Here is a 24041-nt window from a genome sequence, read left to right as displayed (position 1 = left end):
CTGACAACCAAAACATGTTCCTATTAATCAATGTAGTAGTTAGCATTTTAAAAATGTAGATCTCAGCCTGGGTTACTTTAAGTTATATCAACCACATGTTGGTTGAAGAATTATGGGAATTGAATCCAATAAATAAAATAAATAAATAAAAATAAATAAGTCCACCCATCTTAAAGTTGTCAAGGTTTAAAAACCATGTTGTAGATAATCACTTTGACCTGTGCCGTCCTTGGTTTTGCCAGGAAAAAGAATTGGCAACTAGGGATGAGTTGGCCACTTTAAATGTCTCTCCTGAGATAAAATGTAATGAAGAATAGAGAAAAATAGAATCGCACGAGTTCTGAAGTTCAAAAAAACAGCTGTATCAGCCAGCCTGCTAATGCTATTCTTTTTTCAGTATTCCTGCTACTTTACGGCACATAATTTTGCAACCATTGAAATCAGTGCTAAAGGTCTGACACAGAAAAATACACACCAACCCAATGACAGCAGAAGAAAGAAAGGGGGGGGGGAACGATAAAGGGCCACTTTGCTCTGAAAGCTTCGCATAGAAGCTTTTCCTTCCAAGCTTTGCCAGAGCAAATTCCCACACAACGTGGCATATTCAGGTCATGGCTTTGCTCCCAGCTCTTTGGAATAGGCTAAGTGCTGACTCATATGTCATTGTCAAGGCATTTTTCAGCTTGGCTCCATCCCCTTTTGCTCTTTTATGTAACTCGCTTCTTTTACTCCAAGTGAGTCCTAAATTCAGAATGTCATCTTCTCCTTGCTAATTAGTAGAGAGGATATTTCACATTTCACAAGCTTGCTGAAGGTTGTGAAGGTTTAATAGATAGTAGCTAGACCCAGCCAATATGCTGTAATATTTTGGCTTAATATCTGCAGCCAGCTTGTACTGTACAAATAAATCATAGCTCCACAGAATTTCATCTACAGGAAAAATAGTCAATAATTTCTAAATGCTTTCTTCTGAATTTAGAATCAGAGAGAAAAATTTTAACTTGAGTAGTAGATGACAATCTTCCATTAAAAACAGGAAAGAGGAAACATGCTTCCTTAAAAATGCCTCATTAAATCAGCCAAAAAATTATTTAGTTAACTGTTATAATCAGAAAAGTCTTGGTAAACTCTAAAGCAAGGTACACTTTTTCTTAACTTTCAGGTCTATAGTTACTGTATCTTATGCTAATTAATTCATTATAGGACTTCCAGCACTGCCAATTTAGTTGATAGAAGGGGAGGCATATCCACCTAGTCAGTACTCAGTGATAATAATTTCATCATCCTTAATTTGCCTAATTTAGTTAAAATTATTTAAGACTATCTAAGATGATGACAAAGTCAATTATGCCTTCCAGGGTTATAATTATCATTTCAACTTGCTTCCCGCCCCCCCCCCCCAATTCTGCAAATATCTGATAAAGAATAAACCATATAAAATGAGAATGGGTGTGGCAAAATAAATAGGATTTTACATGTTACTGAGTTATATACTTTTATAAGATCTAACCATGTGTCTCAAGGAAAAGTGGAGCAGTTGGCATGTTCTGTGATGCTATGAATTTTATTGGGATTCATACAATAGATGAATTATCACCCTTTCAGCAATTTTTCTAAGACAAATTCCTTCTCACCTTTTTTACCCATTATTTGCAGATTGGAGGCTGCTGTGAGTTAAATGTAGAATTTTTTCCCCATCGGTACACTGATTGTGGCAAGAGATAACAAGGGGACCTTAATAAAACTGGAATCCACCTTTTTCTCCAGCTGTCGTATATAATCTCTTACTGACTTTATGTTATTGTCTATTTTATTATATATGTATTATTGTCTGAATACTTCAGATCTTGTAGACTATTTTATGATTTTTGGCTGTAGTAAGGAATTCATTCATCATGTTAGTAGATGATTTATTCTGGCAACTAAATAGTAGGCATTAATCATGGTTTAGTTGTGCTGATTTCTCAGCAGCTTTTAGGCTATTGATCACAGTATTTTGAGATGTTTAGTCAGTAAGGGAATTGGTTAAATGCTCCCAAAAATCGTGCTACGCACTGTTGTTTGATTTCTGGAAAGCTGACTTATGGCATATTTGAGATTCTATTTGTCCCCTGTGTTTTCTAACCTTTACATGAAGTTGTTGCGAAAACTCTAGGTCAACAAGAGTTTCTGTGCTCTGTCTTTCTCTTTCTCTTATACCAAGAAGTTTGTTGAAGTCCTGGATCACTGAATATACAGTAGAATATGGAATATTACTCCATATGCATAGCAAATGCCCCAATTGAACACATACTCATCCTAATTTCTTGAAGTATTGTCTAATACCTAATCAGCCACTCCCATCCAACACTATTTGTGCAGTAATTGTTACTATATCTGTTATTGAAATCTGTTATCCAATTTTTTATCCTGGCTAATAGCAAATTTTTGTAATGATAAATATTGTATAAATATTGTATTTGTAAATACAATACAATACAAATACAATTTGTAAATTGTATTTGTAAATACCAACTATGCAGCACAAAAGTTTTAATAGACAAATTTGTGAGTAACATGGTTCTCCAAATATATTGTGCATAATCAGGTTCCAGGTCTACCTAAGCCAGGGGTGTCAAACTCGTGGCATTACGTTGTCATTGTGTGACATATTGCGACTTTCCCCCCTTCACTAAATTGGGAGTGGGTGTGGTCAGCGTGTGATGTATCTTGCCTGCGGGCTGTTGAGTTTGACACCCTGATCTAACCCAACAAATTGAACTAAGGTTTTTTTGGGATGTCAGAGATATTATGCTCCACCTAAAAGAGGTGTTCTGTCCACCTAAAAGAGGTGTTCTGTCTCCCCCCACCTCAGTCCGGGAGGCACGAGCGATGACTTAATTAGCTGGCAGTTCAGTCCACGGCAGCTATCAGCTCTGGCAGCAAACTAGCGAGCGTCTGCCAAGTTTCTCTGTTATCTTTTCTTGATGCCGGCGAGCCAACCAAGAAACCAGGAACAAACATGTACTTCAGCTCAAGTTCTCTCTAAGCAGTTGATTTGTTCGCCACAGAGTAGTATAGCAGCCCCTGCTGCTTTTATACCATGTGGGATGTGGCTCCGTGACTCAGCACTTCCTAGGCCTGCCCCACCCCTGCTTCTGTTGTTCCCACCTCTCCTGTCTACGAAACCTAGGGTCCAACCAGGACTGATTGTCCTCAGCTGGGTCTGGGAGCATTGCCTGGGCGTGGGGGGGCGATACAGGAGACAGAGGCCTCGTTATTTATTCCACCTGGCCTCCCTCTGGCTCCTGGAGCTGAGCCAGGAAGCCAGCCCTGCAGAAGGGAGCCCTGACGGCCCTTCCCCCTCACCCCTCACTCTCTGAGTCACTCTCTGGCAGGGGGCCAGGCCCGGGGGTGGGTGGGACTGGAGCCACAACAAGAGGAAAGAAGATGTTACTCATTGGAAGAGGCAGCAGGATGAAGATTCACAAAAGAGGTACCAAAAAGGTGACTGAGATAATGTTCCATACATCACCATCTATCACACTGATACCTCCACAGTGGGTGAGTCCATACAGCATGTAGCCTTTGTGACACAGGCACTGGAAACTCCCGGGTGTATTTATACAGATGTGGTCACAAGTTCTATCAAAGGAGCATTCATCAATATCTGGGAACAGGAAAAGAGAGCATGACATGCATTGCAATAAATGAGAGCCAGTTTGGGCTAGTGATTAAGACGCCAGGCTAAAAACAAAGAGATTGTGAATTCTAGTCCCACTTTAGGCATGAAAGCTGACTGGGTGATTTTGGGCCAATCGCTCTCTCTCAGCCCAACCCAATTCACAGGATTGTTGTGGGGAAAATAGGAGGAAGGAGTGTTAGGTATGTTCACCACTTTGAATTATATATAAAAATAATAAAGGTGGGATAAGAATGAATAAATAATAAACAAATAAATATGTAGGTAGTATGCCTAGAGATTGGGATTATTTTGCTTTTTTACTAACCAGAAAGTGTGAAACTGTACCAAATTGCCCAGGATTAGGAAAACATTAGGAGGAAATGTCATTCTAGTAGCAATTAACTATTTACTTTGGTACCATGATTTTTCTTTGATCCTCCTCAGCCCAAAAATAAGGGTACAAATTAAGTTCCAAAATCATCACTGATTGCAATTTCTGGTTAAAACCTCTATTAGGTATAGATATAAACTATCTTATCACAGTTCTAAAAGTCCTGAGGTGGTAAAAGAATTCATGGAGGCATGTAATGGAGAAGTTTTAATAATTGAGGATTTCAATCACCCTAATCTAAGTTGGGTACATTTATGCTCAGGCCAAAACAAATAAAGCCAATTTCAAAGTATCCTAAATACAATATATATGTCTTGGAACAGTGGTTTTGCAACTGGCCAAACAGATTCAATCCTAAATTAAATCCTAAGGGGCAACTGTGATAGACACAAAGTGTGTTATAAACCAAATGGGTATAATATCAGTGCTGTTGCATTGAGCATATGTGCAAATGAGAAACTGCCAAAAGGGTCCAACACAGTCACATTTGAACAGAATTACACAGAATGTCACAGAATTACAGAATTTTGAAAAAGAACTGGTGAAAAAAAATCTATTGGGAAAAAAAAAGAGTGAGAGCAAATTCATACAACCACTTTGCCCTGTGTGAGAACATGAAGACAGCCCACTATCCATATCCAAATATCATGGCATATTCCCATCTCATCATCCATCTGCACCCGAGTCCAAGCAGTGGTGAAATGTAAAATTTGTTACTACCGGTTCTGTGGCCGTGGATTGATGGGGAGGTAATGTGACTAGTGGGCGTGGCCAACTTTTTTTTTTTACTTTTAAAAGCATTTAAAAGCATCTGCCGAAGAGGTTGTAGAAAAAAATGCTTTTAAAAGGTTCTGACGATCCCAGCTTCAGCCAAAGAAAAAATGCTTTTAAAAGTAAAAAAAAACAAACCTCTGACGATCGTGCGGCTCAGCATAGGCGGGGAGGGCAGGCAGGGATTTTTGCTACCGGTTCTCCGAACCACTCGTCGCCATCGCTACTGGATCGGGCGATCTGGTCCGAACTGGGAGAATTTTACCCCTGAGTCCAAGGTTGGCTTTTGGCCCTCTGTTTTGGAAACTGTTTTTTCCCTCTTATCCTGCTACAACAGCGTATAGGCAATAATGCACGGCCATGTTGATGAGCAACATTGAGACTATAAATAGCTTCTGCCTGGTTTAAGAAACATCACTGGAAAGATCATTCAAAGGAAATGTTGCCTGTACTCTATTGAAGCCACAAGATACAAAATGCTCTAACATTTTGCTAGAATTTAGTGGTCAATATTTTTTAAACATGAAGGATTTTTAAAAATAAAGTTCTGTCAATCAACAATTGATTAAAAACTGCAGGACATAGAGTAACTAAAGTATTGTGCATGCCAAGTGTAAGAGGCTTTTCACATGGTAGATGACAATGGATGGAATTTCAACTGAAGGAACCATCCTCATGGCTTTTAGAATGTTGCATTTGAAAGTTTTCTGGACAGCAGTGCCGCATGGACTGATTCATGATGAAAATGCATTGAGGAGGCAGAAAAATATAGGGGCAGCACCATTTGCTGCTGGCTCTGGTACAGGAGGGGAGCAAGGCCCAACAGCTACATGAATGTGGTCTGAAAAGAAAAATTAGTAAGGTCAAATCTCTCCTTAATGTCTTAAAGACAGAGGATGAGGGTTGTTGTTATTAGTATTAAGGGGGAAACATTAAGAAGATTTTTATATTTTAACCAGAAAACAAGCAAAAGCATTAGACAAAGGAATGAAAAAGATGCTTATGTTGCCTTTTCAATATTCTCGGGGCGGGGGGGGGGGGACATGGAAGCTTGTAAGACTATACTGGGATCTGTGTTTTTTATTTCTAATGATCTTGACTTAAGGATATACAATAAACTTCTAAACTTCCAATATTCAGGATGGTAAAAAAAGTGGCTATGAAGGGCTTCTTAGGATAATTATATGAATAGATGAATAATCATTCCAGAATGATGTATGCTGAGGAAGAAATCCTAACTTTACATATATACTGATGAAATCTGTGCTATCTGTTAACAAACCTGGAAAAAGTCTTGGGGTTACAGTGAGTAATGGCAATACTGACTCAGTGTGTGTGGTCAGTTGTGAAAAAGACAAATTCCATGGGACATTCATTAAGAATGAGAATGAAAATAAAACTGCCAACATTGTTAACCATTATTCAACCAAAAGGACCAGGAGGGTCAAATATTTTCCCTATGAGAAAAGGCAAACACATTTAAGATTCTTTAGACTGGAAAAATAATGATTGAAATGGATATTATATATGGCATGGAGAAGATGGATAGCATTTTCAAAATATTGGCTTCAGAGGTCACCCAATGAAGCCAATTAGAAGTAAATTTAGAACAGACTTAAAAGAGCACTTTTTTACAGAGAACATAATTTCCCTATGAAATTAGGAGATTCACTATCATGGATGGCTGTAAAATGAGAATTGATAAATATCTGGACAGGGACATTATCATAACAAGTCTATAAAGATTCAATGATACATCAAGGTTGAGCGCACTCTATCACTAAATAATAAATTGTAATGGAACAACAGCAAAAAAAATCTCCTGCTTGTGAACACACTAAAGGAATCAAGTAGGCTATTGAAAGAAACAAAATACTGAACTAAGATGAGCACTGATTTGATCCGGTAGGACCAATCTAATATTCTTATATTGCTATTATATAAAATAGCAAACAGCAAAGTCAAAGCTATGAAACATTGAAATCCAAGCCTCATAGATGTAGATTTCTTATGCCGACTATCAAAAAAGAAATTAAATTGAGAGTGTTTCATATGTGACTAAGCTCTATCTCCATATTTAAATAACTGTTTGATTATTATTTCCAGCAAGTTATGAGAAGACTTTACCTTGGCACGTCCTTTCATTGATAAGCAATTTATATCCCTTTTTACAACTGCATTCAAAACTGCCCACTGTGTTCCTGCAGATGTGGTCACAGCCACCATTGTTCAATCTACATTCATCTATATCTGTAATAAGGAGGCAAAAAACACAGCAAAACATGCTTTGGGTATAAAAAAGGTGACAATTGAATGAATGCCATATAGTCATCAAATGAGGAGTCAACAAAAGAGGAACAGGTAAATGACTTAATTTCTCAGTTCAGATTCAATTTAGATGTTCCTTTTGATGTGTATTCATACAGAGAGTTCTTGACCTATGACCATAATTGGGTTCAAAATTTCTATTGTTAAGTGATGCGGTCCTAAAGCATGATGCAGTCATGTGACTGCATCACTTAGTGCCAGCAACCCTGCTGTCATTAACCAAGAATAACAAATTATTATTTAAGTACTCACCCCAATCCAAGTCATTCTCAGGCTTGGTGCCTCCCAGTCCCAAACCCTGGAAAGGTAGGGGACTACATCATTTTCAACTCCACCCACCCACCTAGCATAACTCTGGCATTTTGGCAATCCTTTACCTTGCCTTGAGGGTCAGGAAGCAGTTCTAGAACCTCATGGCTCAGGGGCTAACTGACATGCTGCCGCTCAAGAGCTTCCAGGTGTGCTGTACTCTGGGGCTACAAGAAGCCTGAGTCTCCCTGAAGCGCAAAATCACAGTCCCAACCTGGCCCAACAGTACAGCCCAAAAGAGTTTCTTGATGCACCAGGGCTCTGGGATTGCAAGAAACCCCTGAGCTGCAGTGCAGCACTTCACGAAGCACAGCCCCAGTCTGGCTCAGCAGAGTGGTGTGAAGCCGAAGCCACCCCAGCCCAGTTCCAGCCAAAGTCATCTTTGTCATTCTGCATTCCGAGATTCCTGCCACCCTCTGCATGCTCAAGATCTCTGGCACTCTGTGCTCTGAGATCCCAGCTGACCTTTGCTTTCCTCTTGTTCCCACTGCTGATGAGGCATGAGTCCTTTATGAGGCACTTGCTGACCACATAAGCCTATCTTTCCCAGGTCTTATGAGGAAACTGCCATCAGCAACTTGAGGGGAAAAAAGTTTCATGTGGCCAGCAACATCTTTGCGAAGAGCCAGGCTAAGCATGCTCGGCCAGGAGCAGGTACAAGAAGATGGCAAATGAAAGCTAGGGTGGCAGGCATTGTGAATGCAGGGGCCAAATAATATGGATGGGGAGAGATAGATGGGGAAGAGTTGAAGCACCCCTGTGGTGGTAAATGAGGGCGGGCTGCCAAGTGGGCAAATTTTGATCACATGACTGCAGGGGTGCAGCAACATCTGTATCAATGATAAATCCTTTTAGTATCACCATAATTCTGAACACTTGCTGAATGAATGGTTGTAAATTTATCTATCTATAATGTCTTGTGCTGTAGGGTATTTACAGATTAGATGCTTGTTGCCCAATCATCCCAAACTGCTTGGAATTTTATGATTCAAATAAAGATATGCACTCAATTTGGTTAACTTCCAAACCAAATTAAACTGATCTGGACGTATTCTTTTAATATAGATTAAATCCAAAATGCAGCTTTTCTGAAACTGCTTTAGTGTTTGGGGGATTTCTAAGAATACCGGCCAGTTGTATTTAGGAAGAATTCATAATTTTGTTCTACGCAAGAAAGCGCAGAGGAGAAAGAGAGGAGACTAGTACAGGAGTGTGGTGATCCTGGAATTGGAAGGACCCAGGTTCAAATCTCTATGAACTATTTGAAATTCCCTGAATGACTCTCATTCTCTCTCAGCCCAACATATTTCACAGCGTTAATGTTGGGAAAAAAGCTTTAATCATAATAAAATGTAAATATATAATTTTGTAGACTATACAAATGTGACTACACAGAATTATTTATTACAATATTCATCACATTTTTCTTAGACAAAGCTCATTTATAACTGTTAAGTGAACATAAGATCACAAAAAGATTAATGAAACAATATACCTTTTAAAAATTAAAATAATTTAAAGCGTCTACTGAATTTAACTGTAATAATTTACAAAGGAAGAATTTACAGACATTAATGCCCCTCATTTATTGTCATCTATATCCTTTTCAGATGGATAACACAAGATAGCACTGAAGACAACAAAGAATCAATGCATCATCTCTCTGAAAATTAATTTCAAATAAGGGCCAAATGATTATATTCTAAATTTAGCTGTAATTTTTAGAATTGTTTTGCCAAAAAAGGTAGAAAGAACATATTCTCTGCCTTGTTTAATTCCCTAAACTCTTATAAAGTGTCTACTATCTATAAAGAAATATTTTTACTTGTAGCACATGCCAGAAAATTTACTGCTAGGAAATAGTTTGTTAAAAGCTGATGAATCCCAGAAAATAAGCTCAGCCAGAAGTCATTGAAAATTGTTCCCTTGTCTTCCCAACCCAACCAACTTCAGCAAGCATGATGAATTGTCAAATGCTGTTATTGTTATTATCATTGAAATGTATTAGAAATAAAATAGCTCTGAACAGTAATAAAGTTCCAGTCACAGAGAATACAGTTCTGGGCTATTATGTTTTCCTGCAACTCCAGCATCTTAGAGTTAATGAGCTCTGAAAAATAATAATGAAACAAATGGGATCTGGAATCAGTAAGCTGGTTAGACAGCTTTCAGCAGAGGGCTGTTTTTTAACTAAGGTCACATTCCCTGGAACTGCCAGAGACAGAACACAGACTCCATCCATTTGTGAAGTGTCACTTCTTTCTCAGCAAATTTTTCCAGATTGTTCTTTAAAAACAATAGCAATAGCACTTAAGACTTACCACTCCACAGTGTTTTACAGCACTCTCTGAGCGATTTATAATGTCAACATATTGCTCCCAATAACCTGGGTCCTCATGTTACTGACCTGGGAAGGATGGAAGGCTGAGTCAACCTTGAGCCTGTCAGGATCGAACTCTTGACTGGGGGCAGAGTTGGCCTGTAATACTGCATTCTAACCACTGCACCGCCACAAATCTTACAAACCTCAGTTTCTTCTCAATGCAAAATTAATACCAGTTGAAGGACCCAGGTGTATCCTTTTCTCTGCATCAGATCCATTTACTGAATAAAGACTTTGGTTACATCTTACCTTTGCAAGTTTTTCTGTCAGGCTGAAGCATGAATCCCATGGGGCAGCTGCAGTGTACACCTGTGGCTGCATCATGGCATTTGCTATCACAGCCTCCATTGTTAACAGCACAGGTCTCTGAAAGAAGATCAAAAGCCAATTAGAATTATTTTAAAGCATACGCACATTTAAGATTTTTTTCAGTATCTTGAAAAGATTTTTCAAACATTGGTTATATGCAGTTTACAAAGATTTCTAATATAGGAATGGCATGTCTTAAGAGTTGGTTTTATGGAATGATGGCACTGTTTCTAGAGGCAAAACTCCTTAGCTTAAATTTAAAAAAAAATCTGAATACAACACTTAGACTCAAATCCAAACATCTGAAAAGTGAAAGCTTTTAATAGAATAAAATATATAAATTCGATTAGTATTTTAAAGTTTTTCATAATATAGTTATTATAAAAGTTTAAATATATTTTACTTCTACTCTTAATGAATGCCTGGGTTTTTCCAAGACAGGTACAGAGAATGAGGTAATCTTCAACTTATATCCAGTTGCTTAGTGACTATTTGAAGTTATGTCAAAAGGTACTTATGACCCAATTTTGAATGAACGATGGCCAAACTCCTTCCCATGGTTATGTAATTGCACTTGGGATAGTTGGCAACTAGTTTATCTTTATGATCTCTGCAGCATCTTGTCACATTATTGCAATTTTTGATAGTTTCTTTTGCCGATTTCTGGTATTTACTTCTGGTTTCCAGCAAAAAGAAAGTCCATTGGACATAATAGAGTCTCTTAATGACCATGGCATTCACTTAATCATTATATTTGCTTAATGATTACCACAAAAAGTGTTATAACATAACATATGGTGACCTGCTTAACAACCAGAATGACTTATGACCGTAATTCCAGGTTCAACTGTTATTGATTTATGACTAAATCAAGGATTACTTGTAATATGCACTATCATTACAACTGGGCCCAAAGAGCTTTGAATAATATCTTATTTTATAAGGAATAAATGGAGTTATTGTATCAAGCTTCAATTCGGAGATTATGTGAACTGGGGTGCACCACATCTGGAGGGTATAAAGTTGGGTTATGGGATAGCCAATGAGAGGGCTGATATTTTCAAAGAAGAATTGATGGGTGTAGAGAAAAAGGTTTAAATAAACCTTTTCACTTATCTACTAAATCTCCCTTAGAGCTCTTCATTGAAGTCAATGTTGACACCCAATTTTTTTAAGAAGTATTTTTTCTCCTCTAGATTATGATATTGGAAGATAGACTACTTGAAAAAAGAAGGGTGCAGAAGAGGCTTTTTAAGGAGAAAAGTGGAGGGCACAGAAGGGGTGAAGCAAATCAGACCTACTTTCTACCTTTAAGCCTGCTTTTCCATCCCCATCTTCCCAGCAAATGTGGAGACAATGTTTGCAGGACAAAAGAACAACTGCTAACTTTCTTTCTTTAGCCATCTACATATACATTACAGTACACCGTCTCTGAGATTTAAAAATTACAGATCCCCTTTTTCAAGCCTGTCCCAATTATTTGCAATGGCAAAAATCCACATCAAGATAGCAAGCGTTTATGATCTGGGTATCGATGGTTCACACACATTTTTATTAAATATATAATCTCTTATTCCAGAATGCAATGATGGAATAGAACATTGCAACTGGTTTCCATTAAATAATATTTTCACAAATGACAGGTTGAGTGTCCTTGATTTTGAGAATAGAAAGAAAAGGTTGTATTATGTTTTTTAAAGAGGCCTATCCCGAAAACAGAGCATCTACATCCAGTTTGCATTTTTTGTTCAGGTTCATAGAATTTAAAAATATTCTTGGAAACCATCTGGTCTAAAACCTCTTAGTGTAGCAATTCATGACTATAGAATCCTTGTCAGATTTGCAACTAGATCATACTTTTGAGTCATGTTCGATTTATCATTAAGACATCCAGATCCTTTTTGTAATTAAAGCTACCCGATACTGCTTCGTGCTTTGAATTTTTTTGTTTTTCTCACCCAAATGAAAAACTCTTAATTTTCCTAAATTAGGAAGTCTTGATTTCCTAAATCTCTTCCATCTTTTCCTTCTTCTTAAAATGTTATACAATTATATTCTCCATATCTTTTTTTAAGAAGTATGCAACTCTTCTGTACTCTTATGGATCCAAAGATTTCTGTTTAAGAAATTCTGTTTAGTAATTCTGTCTTGACTGAATTATTTTTTCAAGAGGTATCAGAACAATGGAGTCTTCCATTGTTACTGTCTCTTTTCTCATAAAGTTCTATAATCTAGTCCAGATCTTCTATCTATTTTCATAATCTACAACATACATCATAAACATTCACTGTTGCTTCTCCTGCTATATATTCTTATTCAAATGGACTGAACCCTAACGCTCATATTAAGGGATCTCTATATACATTTATTAGGTACTCATTAAACCACATAAAAGTAGTTCAGTCTTATAAGAAACATCTCATCTAGTTACGTGTTTCCCCAAATATTTGATCACTGAAACTGTCTCTAATTTTATGTCATCTGTAACAGTTCTTTCCTAAATTAGCTTTATTAAATAGGGATCATATTCATGGAACAAATATTAATCCTTAATAGAACTCTGACTAACTTTTTAAAAATAAAACTTTGTAGAAATTTAGCATGTGTGCCAAATTCTAGGACTATACAATTTTGTAAGCACACTGTTAGCTTGCTCCTTACTCCCAAATATGTCCATGATTAGATTTACTAGATTTTTAAATTCTAATTTATTACCAGCATCTGATTTTAGATTAAGCAGTGCAAATGATTACCTATCTCCTGTAATCACCAAGGACATACAAACTCAATATAACATATAGATTAACAGAATAGTGCAACGGTAATTATTATTAGCACCATACTATACCTCTTTCTGATTCTACTCTTTTGTTTGTTTCATTTGATGCTTAAGTGAAGAATAACCTTTCATTAACTAATGCATAGTCGCCTTTATCAGTGCATGTTCTTACTACAGAATGTAGTACAACTAAAGTACATAGGATTTGTACTTTAAGAAAATGTGCTGCAGCGCCAAAAAAGCCACCTTTAATCCTAGGCTGCGTTAACAGAGGGATAGAATCAAGATCACGTGAAGTGTTAGTACCATTTTATAATGTCTTGGTAATACAGCACTTGGAATACAGGTAGTCCTCCTTGTTGTGAGTTTTGCCCATTTTATGACCTTTCTTGCCACAATTATTAAGTGAACCACTGCAGCTGTTAATTCATTAACATGATTGTTAAGTGAATATGGTTTCCCTATTGACTTTGCTTATCAGAAGGCTGCAAAAGATCGTATGATCCTGGAATGATGCAACTATCATAAATATGAACCAGTTGCCAAGCATCTGGATTTTGATCATGACTACAGGGATGCTGCATTGTTGTAAGTGTGAAAATATTGTGATAAGTCCACATTTTGAGCACCATTGTGACTTCAAATGGTCACTAAAACTGTTGTAAGTCAAGGACTACCTGCATTCCATCTAGTTTTGGTCACCACAATGTAAAAAAGATGTTGAGACTCTAGAAGGAGTGCAGAGAAGAGCAACAAAAATGATTAGGGGACTGGAGGATAAAACATATGAAGAATATTTGCAGGAATTAGGTACGTCTAGTTTAATAATTAATAATAATAACAACAACAGCAACAACAACAGCAACAACAGAGTTGGAAGGGACCTTGGAGGCCTTCTAGTCCAACACTCATGCGCTCGTTACCTCTCGCTTGGATTATTGTAATGCTCTCTACATGGGGCTCCCCTTGAGGTCCACCCGGAGGCTTCAGTTAGTTCAGAATGCAGGTGCGCGGGTGATAGAGGGAGCTTCGCGTAGCTCCCGTGTAACACCGCTCCTGCGCACACTGCATTGGTACCTGTGGCCTTTCGGGTGCACTTTAAGGTTTTGGTCATTACCTTTAAAGCGCTCCATGGCTTAGGGCCTGGGTACTTACGGGACCGCCTGCTGTTACCTCATGCCTCCCACTGACCCGTACGCTCTCACAGAGAGGGACTTCTCAGGGTGTCATCCGCCAAGCAATGTCGGCTGGCGGCCCCCAGGGGAAGATCCTTCTCTGTGGGGGCTCCCACCCTCTGGAACGAACTTCCCCTGGGTTTACGCCAAATACCTGACCTTCGGACCTTCCCCCGCGAATTGAAAACACATCTATTTATTCGCGCGGGGCTGGCTTAAATTTTATTGGTTTTAAATTTTCTATTATTAATTTTAAGGGGTTTCTTAGGTTTATATTTTAAAGTTTTTAGGCCAATTATCTAATAAGTTTTTTAATCTGTATTTTAATTGTATATTGTACCGTTTGTTTTACCTTGGCTGTACACCGCCCTGAGTCCTTCGGAAGAAGGGCGGTATAAAAATCGAATAAATAATAATACTACTACTACTACTACTAATAATAATAATAACCCCCTGCCCAGGCAGGAAACCCTAAACCATCTCAGAAAGATGGTTATCCAACATCTTCTTAAAAATTTCCAGTGTTGGAGCATTTACAACTTCTGCAGGCAAGTCGTTCTACTTATTAATTGTTCTAACTGTCAGGAAATTTCTCCTTAGTTCTAAGTTGCTTCTCTCCTTGATTAGTTTCCACCCATTGCTTCTTGTTCTACCCTTAGGTGCTTTGGAGAACAGCCTGACTCCCTCTTCTTTGTGGCAACCCCTGAGATATTGGAACACTGCTATCATGTCTCCCCTAGTCCTTCTTTTTATTAAACTAGACATACCCAGTTCCTGCAACCGTTCTTCATATGTTTTAGCCTCCAGTCCCGTAATCATCTTTGTTGCTCTTCTCTGCACTCTTTCTAGAATCTAGAATTCTAGAATAAGAATGAAAAGAAGGACTGGAGTGACTTGATAGCAGTATTCCAATATCTAAGGGGCTGCCACAAAGAAAAGGGCAAAACAAGAAGCAATGGATGGAAACTAATAAATCTAGAAGAGAACCAACCTAACACTAGGGAGAAATTTCCTGACAGTTAAAACAATTAATCAGTGGAATAACTTGCCTTCAGAAGTTGTGAATACTCCAACACTGGAAGTTTTTAAGAAGAAGAAATTGGACAACCATTTCTCTGAAATGTTATAAGGTTTCTTGTTTGAACAGAGGTTGGACTAGAAGACCTTAAAGGTCTCTGTTTGGTCTGTTAATTTTGTATAGCCATTAAAGTTTTGGATCTCAGTATTAAACAACTTCAAAAAAATTCAAAATCATAAGCAGAAATAAAACATTTCACTGATTTTCTTATGTCTCTCTCTTACATACTACTTTAGTAAGCAGCAGCACCTGGCTGCTCTTCACTGATTTAGAAATCTAAGCAAATATATTAGTATTTAGGAGACCACCTGGGAAATCCAGGATTCAAGGCTAGACCAAGACAAGGCAAAAATAAATCTAATTTATTTGATTCCAATTTTGTTTATTTTTGGTTTTTTGTATATTACTTCCCAGAAATAAATTTTCACCCCCAAAAGTTGAAGTCCAATTAACTACCAATACAGCAGTAAAGTTAGGCAGCTCAGAAAGGTACAATGAAGAGATCACTTGGTTCACCTTGTGCTTTGCTTCTGCATGTGACAAGCAGGCATGAAAAACATCAGCCAATCACAGTATCACATCAAGAATGGGAAGGATTTGGCTTAGGACAGTCTGTTCGTCATATCTCGGCTCTTTCCTATGCCCCCCTCCTTCTATACCCCATCAGGTCAATCCAAATTCAATAAAATAAAACACAAATACATTGGGATCATGAAAAAAGCTCAGTCAAAACAGTGCTTTTATTCATTCGGGAGAAGGGCGGTATACAAATTAAAACATCATCATCATCATCATCATCATCATCATCATTATTATTATTATTTTTTCTCCACTTCATTTTCTTCATTTATATAGGCAGTAATATAAGTAATATAAGTGCAAAATTCCAGATTCCTTGCTTCCATTCAGAAGGCACTTGATTGCAAGTCCTGCAAATAGATTTTGTTGCATTTCTTGCATCACTATTTTCAGATCTTTAGAGAGACAGTATCAGAAAGATGGCAGACAAGGCTGACAAGTTTCCAAAGTCACTGAAACAACTAACCCTCCCCACTATTTGTTTAATGTTCCTCTGACGTGATGAGAAGCAAGGCACAATAGAATTCACACGTTTTGTAGCGATAGTTGGATGCTTTTGATAGAAGGAGTAAAATACCAGTTCAACACTGTACAGCCAAAGATGATTTCAAAGATGATTAAACTGATCATGGCAGGAAATAGGATATCTCTAAGAAAGACCCAAAGTATCAAAGTGATACCAGACATGGAGAATTAGTATTCTGCAGGATCCAATCTGGGTCAGTCACCGGGCCAGAGATTTTGTCTTCCAAGCTTTCAGACTCATGCTGGAGCCTATCCTCAGGAAAGGAGTCTGAAGGTTTGAAAAACAAAACCTCTGATCCCAATGACCAGCTCAGATTGGATCTTGCAACATTATTCTCGGACACGTATATTTGCCTTCATTCATAATTAATATTCTATACATATTCTCTATTTCAATTTTAGGAAGTATAACTAAAGCAATATATTACCAAATACTTGAGACTTGGACAATCCTTAAAAGGTTTATGGATATGAAACATGGCCAACTTGTAAGAAAGATAACTACCTATCATCAAGTGTAATTCCATCTTATTTTCAGGAATGCTGCCTGGGAGTAGGAAAAAATGAAGAGACTTTTAGCATCTGTAGTAATCATAAGGGAAGGGGGAAGGAGAAGGAAAAGGGAACAGAAGGGAAGGGTGCATTTTGGGAAGAAGAAAATTCACAAAGAGAGATAAAGTGAGGGAAAGTGACTTAGAGATCTAGATTGTCTGCTAGGGGATTGGGTAAAAAAATTCTGTGTTTGGCAGTTAGATACAAAGAAAAAGACAAACACAAGTTACAGGGATAAGTAACTCTTATATTCTGAAAGTGTAAAATGAAAAAAATATGTATCTAAATTTGAAGGTTCTTTTGGTATTGAAGGCCAGGTCACACGGACTTCCTTCCCCATCTACCTGCCACAGATCTCATATTAAGTTTAAGCATAACAGTTAGAAGTATAGGCTCAAAAGCAGCTTTCTCAGGTAGAGTGCTTTCTAATGCAATTTCTCAATATAGTTACTGATCCCTTGTTGACTTCTTTTCATTTATGTTAATAATGTATTGGTCTCATTAATGGCATGATAACTTCTAATCTTCTATTACAGAAGTCTGCAGTGATGAAAGACAGATAATAACTGATTTTTTAATGAGGTTTACAGATCCTACAATATACAATAGAAACAAGTAATAGAATACATTCATTGATCCTTAGCTTTTAAGCGTTCACGGTTATAATTTCTAGCAAAAGAACAGCTATGAGCACAAGCAAAGCAAGCAACTGCTTAAAGCTCCCCCCCCACCATTTCAAAATTGGTTTGTTCCTTCTTGAATAATCCTGTTAGCTAGATATTTCTTTCACTGTTTGGACAACTCCAGGCCTATCTACATTTCTGTCAATAGCTGGGGCCATGCAGATTTCAAGAGTAAAAATGGATTTTAGAAAGGGCAGAAGCTGGCAGGTTAAATACTTAGTAATAACTGCTGTTCTGGTTAATGAAGCTGCCATCTATTCTCCACAACGTGAAGTGAGGCATGCAGGTTAGTAACACAGCGGTGCCTTGTTATTTTATTCCCAAATAGAAGATGCGGCTATAGTTAAAACTCCTCAAAGAGATATAGAACAAAAATATTTACCATTAGAAAACGTCGGGGGGGTAACGTGCTGTTGAAGGTGCCTCTCCCCTGTTTAACATTATAAAAAAGTGGTTTAGAAACAGTGTCCAGCAAGGAGTTTGGCTTCTTAAAAATGTAAATATTCCTAAAGAACAGTTGAATCACAGATTTTCAATGATATCCCTCCCTGGTTCCCCAACTTCACATACAATTCTAGCTAAAACCACGTCATCTGGCCAATGGATCAATTTCATAATGGTTTCCTTCCTTCTCACCAACAATATATTTCTCCGCTCGATTCACTAATATAACTCTCACTTTATTAAAAACCATCTAATGGGTTTTTATAGGGTATATGCAGAGAAGAAAAAGATGTAGACAGGAGACAGAAATTAGTATTCAATACTGTTAGTATTTAAATGTCTTTTCTAACTAAATGTAAATGCAGCTTTGAAAAAGCTTTTTTTTATCAGAAGATAAATCAATACCTGTGGATAGAAAGCTGCATGCATGTAAAACAAATTTGACTGTCCACAATAGCAAAATGAACAAATTATTATGAAGCCTCTAGTACAATGGTTCTCAACCTTTATAGTGCTGCGACCCCTTTAATACAATTCCCCACGATGTGGCAACCCCAACCATAAAATTATTTTCATTTTGAATTTATCGCGCCTGAAGCCGTATTGGCTAGCGATCTGAACTGCTTGCGATTGCCTTGAAGATGGAGGCATTAAAGTGGAGACTCCTCCCCTATTAAGTTTATCGCGCCTGAAGCCAGATTAGGCTAGCGATTGGGAGTGATTGCAGCTGGCTTGAGAGGGAGACATCAGAGCAAAGATTTCTCTTTTTTTTAATTCATCGTGCCTGAAGCTGAATTCGGCTAGCGATTTGAAGAGCCTGCAGCTGGCTTGTGGAGTCAACCATTGGAGTGCGATTCTTCGACTCGCAAGTATATTTCCCATATTTCCGATGGTCTTAGGTGACCCCTGGCAAATCGTCATTCGACCCTCAATGGGGTCCCGACCCACAGGTTGAGAACCGCTGTTCTAGTAACAAACCAAATTCAGTTTGTGAATTAAGCAGCAGTCTGAAGACACCAGACATGGTAATCCTAAAAATAGAATTCTAATACATTCATCAGCTGAAAAAAACTCCTACCGCAGTTTAAAATGGGTTTTCTACCCAAAGACTCAAAAATAAAAAAGAACAATAGAAAAAGAATGATAAGAAAAGGGAAGAAAGTGAATTTACATAGTACTTAGTAACAATGCTTTATTTCTTTAGATGCAAGCTAAATTAACTGATTTAGCTAATCTAATCAAACATAAATACAGGTAGTCCTCTTTTACCAAACATAATTGGTCATTAAGCTAAGCAGTCACACAATAAAACCACAATTGTGCTTATGATCTTCAGCTTTCCATTGTTTTACAGACCTGCAAAGATATATAGTTGCTAAATGAAGGCTACTTATATAAACTTTCAGGCACACTATATTTTAAAGTATTTACCTCTTCCTATGCATTTTACTTCAAAAGAAATTGCTCCAAATTCAATTATTCTAAATGAATAATTACATTCTAACTCTACCCTAATTCTAATAAGTCTACATAGTATACAATATATAGAACTGTAGCCTTAATGAATTTAGTATAGCCCATCTAATCTTTGTAATAGAGTTTCTAAGGACAGGAATACATTTTTCAAATCACCATTACTTTAGATCAGGGGTGTCAAACTTACGGCCAGCAGGCCGGATATGTCACGTGCTGGTCCCGGCTCCGGCCCCGCCCAGTTTAGCGAAGAGGGGGAGTCCTGATACATCACGTGACACCACTGTGATGATGCCAATTTGACACCCCTGCTTTAGATCTTCTGATATACACCTAAAGAATTGGACCTACATGCATCAGTTCATCTAAGAGTCCTGAAAGGTGTCTGTTTCTAGTAGATAATTTATATATTTTCTCTGAGAATTGTATATATTAGATAAGTGATCCGATTCCTAGGGACTATTCATTAGTAAGGTAGTCTATGATCTATAATACAATGATGAACAGACTTTCATAGGTTTCCAAATTACCATCACTTTTCAATAACACCATATCAATATGGTAAAAACAAAAACAATATGTCCAGCAGCTCTGCTATGCTTACTTACACATAGCAAGTTCAACCAAATATTCCCAAATCCCTGTTTCAATAATTGTTGGAACTAAAGGGCAAATATGTCTTGAATTTGTTCAGTAGCAGGGAAGGGAAGGGAAGGAAACGGCTCACTCTTCTCATATGATTGTTCTGAATATTCTCCTAAGAAATGAACCTGTGCAGATATAATTGTTTTATTTTATCCTGATTTAAATTAATGGAGAAGTGAGGTTTGCATTCATGAAATTATCTGCCATTTCTGGAGCATCTCAGGGATGACCCACATTAATGCCTTACACTTGCAAAGTTCACAGAGAAATAGCTAATTGGATAAGCCTAACCCACAGCTCAACAAGCTGGCAGCAGAAGAGAGCATGCAACTGGGCAGTGCAAACCAAGCATGTGGAACAAATTATTCCAAAGGGAGTCATAGCGTCTGAGTGCAGGCTTGTTAGATCTAATGAGAACCAAATCCCAGAGTCAAGTAACATTGTGGAGAAAAGACAGATGTTCCTTGAAAATGGAAACATGGACCCTGATATTCTATCCTCCATTGCTCCATAAAATCTAATGTGCTTGGTAAATAGAACTTTTTTTTGGGGGGGGAGGGCCTCATCATCATCATACTGCTATCTATTTTCTTAGCTCCCAAGAAATGTAGGCCACTGCTTGAGGATTTTCTTTTGAAGCAGTGAAGAGATTATTTTCTATATGGTCAGTTTTCCCAGAAAACAATGCCTTTTCTAGTTTATGGGTATACATCAGATATAAACATCACCTGTTCTTTTGTGTGAACATCTTTAACAGCACTCTGGCTCCACTATAATCACCAATCTAACTTAGAAATTATGTCAATATGTTAAATTCTCACTAGAAAGAGTTTGTTGCATCCATAATTATCAAGAATTTTAGATCCCTTTGATGAAATTGTCAGCAAATTTGAACATATAACTACTTTTCTAGGCATTATCAATTAGTTAATAATTTTGTTTATAAAATTATTGCATATGACTTGATGCACTATAAGAAATTGATTCAGTTCTTATTGGTGGTTTGCAAATGCCTCAAAATCTAAATGATATCTTAAGTGAGGGAAATGGCTTTGACTCAAAATGAAAACAGCAAGCTTTGAAAAATCATATAATGAAAGATGGATTCATGTATATCTGATCAGCAGGTATCAGTTACAGTAATGCTATTTTGAAACGTAGAAAACATTTGTTCACCACCTGAATAAAAGTAACTTTATAAAGAAATATTAAATACAGGTATTTCTTAAGAATATGAATATGTATGTATGTATGTATGTATGTATGTATGTATGTACGTATGTAGGTTTTGGCATATTCGGGTCTTTTCCCGTGTAAGGTTGAGAGTATCTTGGCAACGTTTCGACGAGATCTCACTCATCATCTTCAGGCTGATGCTTTTGGCTTCGTGCTTCTGTGAGCAAAGTGTGGTCAGAGCTGCCGTCTCTCTATAAATACTGGTGGGGAGGTGGGGAGTGTTGCTGTGAGCGGGTTGGTTGGCTGTGTAGTTGCATCTTGATTGGTAGATGGAGTGGGTGTCGGCAGATTGGTCGGCTGCCTTGCAGCATCCTGTGTGGGTGTGGTCCTAGTCTTTTGTTCCTGAGCTTTGGTGTTGTGGCCTCTGGAGTTCTGTGACGTGATGTCTTGAGCAGATGTGATGCAGCATCCTGTGCCCTGGCCTGGCTCCGAGTCCGAGGTCCTGTCATGTGTTCCTGGCATGTGTCAGCTTGATTTGCGTGGGGATCGGAGGGGGGCGCAGCAGCCAGTGGTGCCAGCATGGTCTGGCTTCTGGATGGTGGTTGTGTTTTGTCTGTGGGATGGGTTTGGGTTTGAATCTGATGAGGATGATCGGTGGTGGCGTTGTGTGTTATCCTGGGTCCAGTATCAATTTTCGTGGCTGGGATTCATTTGCTGACTAAGGCCAGTTTCCAGATGTCTGGTAGGCGGGAGGTGTCATCCCATTTGTTCATGTTGTGGGGGTTCCATAATTCTCCCATAATTCTTCCATAATTATTCTCTTTCTATTTCGATGGCTTCCATAATTATTCTCTATAGAGAAACACCCCCACAACATGAACATAGAAAAATAGAGAAACACCCCCACAACATGAACAAACGGGATGACACCTCCCGCCTACCAGACATATCTATGTATGTATGTATGTATATATGTATGTATGTATGTATGTATGTATATATTCCAGTTTATTCCATTCCATTCTATTCTTTGGCAAGGTACTGTAGCATCTGGAGAAACAGCCATTTCTTTATCAATCTGATCTCAAGATTGCATGAAACATATTATTTTGATCATCTTTATGGATCAACTATATTGAGAACTGATGTGTGTCATTCAGTTATGCAGCTAATCTCAGAAGCATTTGATGCCATAATCATAGTAGGGCTAGGTTGTTTCAGGCACTATATTATGGTAATTCTGGTCCTTCTTGGAAAAGCTATTCATTAAGAGGTGAGAGGCAAATGGTGATTGCCCAAAAGTTATTTACCAAGCATATCATTTTTGGTTTGTGTGTGATGAGCCAGTGTGGTATAATTTGGTGATTACAGGTGCAAGGCTAAAAACCAGGAGATCACATGTTTTAGTACTTCCCTAGGTACAAAATCTATTGGGTGTCTTTGGATAAGATGCTTCCCCTCAGCCATAGGAAGAAGGAACTGGTAATAGTAAACCACTTCCAAATATGCTGCCAACAAAACTGCATGGACTTATCCAGGCAATAGTCAGGAGTTGAGGCTGACTTTGGCATGCAGGCATGCATGTGAGCATAAATCATTAGCTAGTTGTAGCTTGTAAGAAACCTTCCCTGAAGTTGCCCTGAAGACACAGGTTTACTGAAGACATCCAACAGATACAAACTAACTCATTATCATCTAAATAAAAAAAATGTTCAAGGTTTAAAGCATCTGAATTGGCAACAGAGTAGACTAGGTCAAACAAAGTCAAAATTCATAAAGAGGCAGGAACTTCTTCTGATCAGTTAAAAGACAGGTTTTGATATTGACTAAAAATATACCTGTACAGTACAGATGAGTGTGTGCGTACTTTTGGATATACAGTATCAAAAGTGGTTTTTATATTTGAAAATGCTGATTTTTTGATACTGTCAATAACTGTCCTTTCATCTCCCACACCATCCAATACAACTGATAAAGCTTCCAGGATAAGAAGTGAAACATCTTCTTCCTCAAAAAATCAGTCCAGTTGCCTTTTCAAAAATAAAAAATGCTTTTGATACAACTATGACTTGGATAACTGAGAATCTTCATAAACATTTACTTTTGGGTAAGACAAATCTACTCATGGGGACACGTCTTAAAATTACATCCTTTCGGAACATCTACAGCATGTTCTATATATAGCAGCCTTTCAAAAATGTCCAAAAACTTCATCTGGTCCAAGTTATTACAGCCAGACAGAACACATTGTAGAAAATATGTTAATTTTTTTTTTTTACAATAGTTTTATTGGTCTCAGTTGCACTTTGAGACCCAACTCGCTCTATATGTTATAACCTATAAAGCCCTACATAACTATTGGCTTTTAAGATCATTGGGAGATCTTTTCTCAGTAAGAATGTGAGAAAAGGCCTTCCCACCAGTTGCTCCAGATGCTGCTACCACAGGAAGTGAGACAAGGCAGCCTTTTTCTTTCCTTCCTTCCTTCCTTCCTTCCTTCCTTCCTTCCTTCCTTCCTTCCCTTTCCTTTCCTTTCCTTTCCTTTTATTTTTATGCTTAAAAGGCAAAGCTAATTTCATGCAGACTAACTCCTGGCTTTTTAAGCTGATTTGCTTGCTAAAGTACATTTTAACTGTTTTAATTGATTTATTTTATATTTTAATTCCATTTTAATCTACATTTTATTATTGTTAGCAATTTCAAATGTTATTTATGACCAGGCATGATTTAAATTCATTAAATAAAAAAAGTATTAGTACCATCAATATGTGAAACAT

The 24041-nt window shown here is 37.7% G+C and overlaps 1 protein-coding gene across 8 annotated transcripts in view; it reads right to left on the bottom strand.

Moving 5' to 3' along the window:
* SCUBE3 (signal peptide, CUB domain and EGF like domain containing 3) overlaps positions 1–24041 on the bottom strand; it is a 130730-nt gene that overhangs the window by 20870 nt on the left and 85819 nt on the right. For 4 of the 8 annotated variants that reach the window (XM_058176180.1, XM_058176174.1, XM_058176175.1 and 1 more), the window contains 5 exons: positions 17909–17956; positions 16797–16838; positions 10096–10212; positions 6954–7076; positions 3533–3649 (listed from right to left, as the gene is read on the bottom strand). In XM_058176180.1, the coding sequence (XP_058032163.1) occupies positions 3533–3649; positions 6954–7076; positions 10096–10212; positions 16797–16838; positions 17909–17956 (447 nt within the window). The remainder of the gene's footprint in view (positions 1–3532; positions 3650–6953; positions 7077–10095; positions 10213–16796; positions 16839–17908; positions 17957–24041) is intronic. The other 4 variants (XM_058176178.1, XM_058176177.1, XM_058176181.1 and 1 more) reach the window with 2 other exon arrangements.

This window comes from Ahaetulla prasina, chromosome 3, assembly GCF_028640845.1.
Source record: "Ahaetulla prasina isolate Xishuangbanna chromosome 3, ASM2864084v1, whole genome shotgun sequence".
Classification (NCBI taxonomy): domain Eukaryota; kingdom Metazoa; phylum Chordata; class Lepidosauria; order Squamata; family Colubridae; genus Ahaetulla; species Ahaetulla prasina.
This window is presented reverse-complemented; position numbering and strand designations above follow the sequence as displayed.